Source organism: Pinus tabuliformis, chromosome 3_1 (assembly GCF_031772625.1).
Source record: "Pinus tabuliformis cultivar Carrire ecotype Pingquan chromosome 3_1, CPIR1, whole genome shotgun sequence".
Taxonomy (NCBI): Eukaryota; Viridiplantae; Streptophyta; class Pinopsida; order Pinales; family Pinaceae; genus Pinus; species Pinus tabuliformis.
The window spans coordinates 812,674,479-812,680,836 of NC_142301.1; the positions used below are offsets into that span (position 1 = coordinate 812,674,479).

At 41.8% G+C, this 6,358-nt stretch overlaps 1 protein-coding gene across 1 annotated transcript; it reads left to right on the forward strand.

The window, feature by feature from the left end:
• Positions 1–3,245: 3,245 nt before the first annotated feature.
• LOC149189959 (uncharacterized) lies at positions 3,246–5,452 on the forward strand. The gene is made up of 4 exons (XM_089410389.1): positions 3,246–3,312; positions 4,236–4,516; positions 4,690–4,817; positions 4,906–5,452. Exons 1-4 carry the CDS (start codon positions 3,246–3,248, stop codon positions 5,450–5,452), a joined length of 1,023 nt encoding a protein of 340 aa, XP_089266515.1.
• The last annotated feature ends 906 nt before the right edge of the window (positions 5,453–6,358 follow it).

The following is a 6,358-nucleotide window of genomic DNA, read 5'->3' on the forward strand; positions in this document are numbered from 1 at the left end:
CATATGGACCATCTCTCACACTTTTAAATCAACTACCTAAAATGTGTGAGATTTAATTGCTTTTATAGATTAAAGTTTATTTTCTTTCTTAGTATTAGTTTTAGTATCACTGTGTAATCTTTACTTTTCTAAAAACATTTCAATAGGAAAGATTTATTTATTTTCCAATTGGATTAAGTTTGAGGCAAGAGCTCATAGTTATTTAGTTTCCTTTCATGTTTTGTTATTTACTTTCTTAGATCAAACTATCAATTCATTGTATAATTGAATAAAATATCGGGCCAAGAAGGTGACTTCAAATTGGGTGATTGAATGTTCAACCTATGTAATCATTGAGCTTTACCTTTTCGTGCTTTTGCATTTGCTTTTAAGATCCTCATTCAATTGCATTAACTGATATTCCTAAAGATCATTCTAAGAAATTGATTTAATCATATTTCAAGATTGAATGGTTGAATATTTAATACTTGTAAAAACTGAGTTATTTTCTGCACACTTTACTTGTTTTTCTAGGACATTAGAAGTTAAAGTATAGATAGTTGCTTACGCATCATCTAAAGAAGGTAACACTTCATAATTGAATGTTGGAGTAAATAAGTATACATTAGTTGATTTTTTTACATGCTTTGAAATGCTTTCTTAGATAAAAATTTCAATTCTTGCAAATGTGTTTGCACACGCTATATTTTCTTTTGAATTTGTTTTCTTTCTTTTTGTTACTTGATTTCACAGGTTGGTTGAATTTCATTTTCATTATTTGATTTCATAGATTAGATGAATTGGTTTTCGTTATTTTGTAGTTAGATTGATCTAAACTGAAAGACAATTTCTAGCACATACAGTGCACGCATGCTTCACAAGTTTACGAAACCCCCGAGTTGTCAAATTAAATGGCATGTAATCATTTTGCCCCAACATTTTGGCACTATTGTTAGGGAAGTGTGCATAGGAACTAGCTTTCAGTTTAGAGTGTATTTTATTTTTTTTTGTTTTTACTAACCATTTATGGACAAAGGGTCTAGAATGCAACCCAAAGACTACATTGAGGAATGGTATCAAAAAGCGGTTACGCCACAATATTCATCAATTCTTTAAAAGATCCTTGTGACAAATCGAAAGGTCAAGTCGATTTCGCATTTCCTTACAAGTAATCAGGTACATTTTCAAGTTTGGATATGAGCATTTCAAAAATTATAATCTATAAATGGCTTCATTGGAAGCATGAATATACTTAAAAAATAAAAAAATAGTTTTTAGATAGATAGGAAAAATAAAAATAAATTTTTATAGTTTTTAGGATAAATTTGATCTTTTGTGGTACAGTAAGAACTACCCATATACAAGCCAACCAGCAATGAGACAACAAAGTGCACCAATGCTCTAGCGAAAGTCCATGCTGCTCACGCTAGGGTTCGAGCGTTAATCCTATTACTAGTCTCTTTGGTGCGTTTGGCGATACCACTTCAGCACTCCTACTGAGTTCTTCAACATGGTTTCGCCCTTGGGAGGGGCGGGCTCATCCCACCCTCCACCCACCGGCACCTCCTCTGACAAAACAGGCCGAGCAGACTCTCTGATCAATCCAAGCATTCCCCCACGGACCGATCAGGACACTGAACCTATCATTGATGCCGCTGGGAACTCTGCTGCAGGATCTGCAGCTGTCAATGAAAAAGGCACAGACCAAAAGGCCTCAACGTCACAGCCAAAGGTGTCTTCTGCAACATGCATCCCGAAGACTGCAGAATGAATCAAAGTAGATCTCCCCAGTCAAAGAATCAACAGCCAGATCCAATACATGAGGGATCATGCGCTCATAGGAAAATTTCTCAGATTCTGGCCTACTAAAAAGGCCTTGCATGGATGGATAGCATCCAAATGGAAGCCCAAAGGACAAGTCACTCTGTAGCTTGGCCCCAAAGGCTTCTTTACTACTACATTCAACTGTTTGGAGGACAAATCTCGCATCTTCGAGGGAGGCCCGTATTTTTTCAACTCTTCAGGCCTGTACCTTTGAGAATGGAGAGAGAGGTTTGACCCAGACAAAGAAGACTTCAGTTGGGCTCCAGTATGGATACGCATGTACTCTCTTCCATTGGAATACTGGAATGATGAGACCTTAAAGGATATAGGCGATAGATTGGGGGTATTCATCAAAGCTGTTGAGGAAACCAAAACTCGAATATATACCTCTTACGCTAGGATCTGTGTACTCATGCATCTAACCAAAGAACTCTCCGACTCGGTAAGTCTATTTCATGACGATTTTGAATGGATCCAAACAATAGACTATGAGCATATCCCTTTTCGTTGCAGAAAATGCCATGAACATGGCCATCTTTTCAGGGATTTCCCTCTGAATCTTCAGTCCACAGCCCCAGGTAATGAGCCCAACAAAGATACTGAAGGATTTACAAAGGTCCCTAATCGTAGACGACATGCCAAGAAAACTCCAGCAGCCCCAGCCAGCTCCAGTAAACCTAATACCCAGAACAGATTTGAAATTCTAACCTCTCAACATACCTCAGAGGATCACCCTGAAACCCCTCTCGTAGATCCCTCTCCTTCCTCAACCCCCCAGACTCTAAAATCCTCATCTCCGATCTTAGCCTCCACTCTCACCAGCTTTCCCGCCTCTACCTCTTCTGAGAAGACAGATCTAGAAACCGCCATGCAGTCCTCATCTATGGAATTAGATGCAGCTCTAGCTCTCAGCATTCATCAAAAGACAATCGAGGAAGAACAGAATACTTTGATACACATGGATGAGGAAACAGAAAGCGTAGATCTGGAAGGTCTGGACATTCTTAAGTTGGAAACAACATGCAGACAGAAAGAATTTAATAAAATACCCCTCCGGGAGATTGAAAGGTTGGAAGGAGTTCTAGCCAAAGCACAACACAACAAAAGTCTAGGTATTCAGGCCGACAGTCCTTGGGATGGTAAGAAAATCCTGAAAGATATGAAGAAACGAGGGCGCAAAACGGATCTGCAAAGGACCATAATCATCGGAGACATGCTGGTGGAATCTGGTAGATTCCCCAAGCTGACAAAGTTCTTCAAAGCCCTTCCCCATAGTTCTCCATGAAGCTCATTTCATGGAATGTGAGAGGGCTGAACAGCCCCACAAAACACAGCATGTTAAAAAATTTGATCCAGCAAGAAAAGCCTTCAATCGTCTTTCTTCAAGAAACAAAAAGTAATAGCACTGTACTAGAAAGGATTCTAAATAAGGTTTGGATAGGATGCCGCTCAGTCTCAGTGGATGCTTCCGGAGCCTCAGGAGGGTTGGCAATCTTGTGGAACCCACAGGTACTTTCCCTTCAAGACTTTCATGCCTCACACTTCTTCATTCAGTCAACATTTCATCTCATTGGGACCAACATCCATGGTCATCTTTCTATTACAAAAAAAGTTGGATCTACTGGACACACTCACAGCTCTCAATTCGAATAGGCAATTTCCCCTATGGATTGGTAGCGGTGACTTCAATATAATAATAGCATTAGGGGAAAAAACAGGTGGTAGATCGAAGCTAGAAGGGGACAGCATTGGCTTCAAAGATTTTATCCACAACAATCAGTTAATGGACCTCCAGACTTCAAATGGTATGTATACCTGGACCAACAAAAGGAGGGGATCACAGCATATAGCCTCCAGGTTGGACCGTTTCCTCATATCAGACAATGCTATACACTTGGGAGGGGACTTTCATGCCTCCATTATGCCTCATGTGGGCTCGGATCACTGGCCCATAATGCTACAGTGGTCGCGTCCAGGCATAAAGTGCAATAGACCTTTTCGCTTTGAAGCCTTTTGGTTCTCTCATCCCAACTTCAAAGCAGTAGTCAATGAGGCTTGGAAATCCTTCATTCCCCCTGAAGGAGCCAAGATGTTCCAGTTCCAACAAAAATTAAAATACCTCAAACAAGTTCTCAAATCATGGAATCAGACTCAGTTTGGCAACATCTTTGAACATCGAAAAAAGCTGGAGCAGTAGATGAATTCACTACAACAGAGTATCATTTTAGAGGGAAGAACGAAAGATTATGCGCAACAGGAGCAGACCCTCTTGACCGAGATCGAAGCACGAAGGAAGCAAGAAGAAATCCTGTGGCGACAAAAGTCTAGAATCAGATGGCTTAAGGAAGGGGAGAAAAATACAAATTTTTTTCACAGATCTACTATTCAAAGGAGAATGCATAATAATATCACCTTCATTAATAATCTACAAGGGGAGAGATTAGAAGTGCATGAAGAAGTGGAACAGGAATTCAAAAAGTACTTTCAGGATATTCTTCGAGAGCCATTGAGATGTAGGGATCAAGCCATTCGATCACTTACGTGGCATATTCCTAAAATCATTACGGAGGACCACAACAACAAGCTGCTCCAGCCCATCTCTATGCAGGAAGTGGAGGAAGCTATGGCCCAATTTAAGGATGGCAAAGTGCCAGGACTTGATGGCTTTACAGCCAACTTCTTTCATGCATTTTGGGAGCTTATAAAAATAGAGGTATGGGAGATAGTGGAGGAATCAAGATCCATGCACTGGATCCTTCCTTCCCTAAATTCAACCTTCATAGTGCTAATACCCAAAATAGATGAACCCAACATGCCAAACAAATATAGGCCCATTGCACTGTGTAATGTCATTTACAAGCTCATATCCAAAGTCTTGGCGAACAGGCTCAAACCACTTCTCCCTCTCCTCATCTCGCCAGAGCAGACCGGATATGTAGAAGGGCGCTAGATAATGGACGGTATCATTCTCTCAAACGAAGTGATCAACTCTCTCAAGCTTCTAAAAAAGCCAGGTATGATTCTCAAGCTAGATCTTTCCAAAGCTTTTGATAAACTCAGCTGGAACTATATCCATCAGATGTTATTGGCATTTGGCTTTAGTGCTACTTGGACCCGGTGGATTATGAATCTCATCTCATCTCCCAGCTTCTCAATCCTGCTTAATGGCTCACCCTCTGTGCCCTTTCGTCCATCCAGAGGCATACGACAGGGTGATCCTCTTTCCCCTTTCCTCTTTGTTCTCATGGCAGAAGGTCTCAGTCGCCTACTTCATTCTGCCATTTCCTCCCACACCCTTAAGGGCATTTCTCTTCATGGTCTTTCCCCCACTTCCCACCAACAGTTTGTTGATGACACTATGCTTTTCGGCCACCCATCTGTACAAGAAGCCTCCGCCTTCAAGGCCCTGCTCAATCTCTTCTCTGAAGCCTCAGGAACCTCCATCAATGCCTCCAAATCTCAACTCTTCTTCTTCCACACCCCATCTGTGACTCAGAGGAACATCGCTAGGATTCTAGGCTTCCCCATAGCTGTGCTTCCTTCGAATTATCTGGGAGCTCCACTGTTGAACTCAGCTATTAAGCATGCCTCCTGGAGAACCCTCCTCGACAATCCTGAATTCAGGCTCTCCTCCTGGACCTTTCGCTAGCTTAATATTACTGGTAGGCTCATCCTAATCAAATCTACTCTCCAAGCTATGCCTCTCTATCTTTTTTCCATTTTAGCTGCTCCTAAATGGGTTCTTAAGAATATCCGCAATCTCCAAAGAAACTTCCTTTGGGGTTCCTCAGGACTCAATAGGAAATGGGCTCTTTTCAAATGGACTGAGATCTGTCAACCAAGATCAGTTAGTGGGCTAGGCTTGAGGGATCCCCTTCACAGCAACAACATAATGGGAGCCCGTATCTGGTGGAATTGGATTTCCAAACCACACATACCTTGGGCACGTCTATGGCAAGCCAAATACGCGCCAGGCAGTCATTGGGACGAACTCATCAGAATCAGTACATCAACTCCAGGCTCGTTGATCTAGAATGCTGCCAAGCAACATAGTGCTTTTATCTAGGCCCACAGTTTTTGGGAGATCCATTCAGGCAACACAACTAGATTTTGGGAGGATTCATGGCAACAACTCCCACAATTAGCCTCTCTCTTCTGCAAGCCTAAATGGCAAGCTTCCATGCAGCAAGCTAACCAAATCCATGTTCATCAGTACTGGTAGTAGCAATCCCCTAATGATTTTCAACTCTGGAGACCAGCGAGCACCTGACAGGCTGACTGGCAAGGGGAAACCCATGAAGAGATCGATCAGGAACTAAAATTCCATAAAATCAAACACTCAAATCAAAAGGACAAACTGCGATGGGGATACACACCAAAAGGAATGTTCACTACCAAGGAAGCATACCAGCTTCTCTATCAACCCATGCAGGTAGCAAAGGACCAGCTTTGGGATCAGGTATGGCAACCAAGCTTCTAGCCTAAGGTTTCCACTTTTCTATGGCTTTTGAGCAAGCAGCGTATCCTCACCTAGGACAATCTTCAAAAGCAAGGA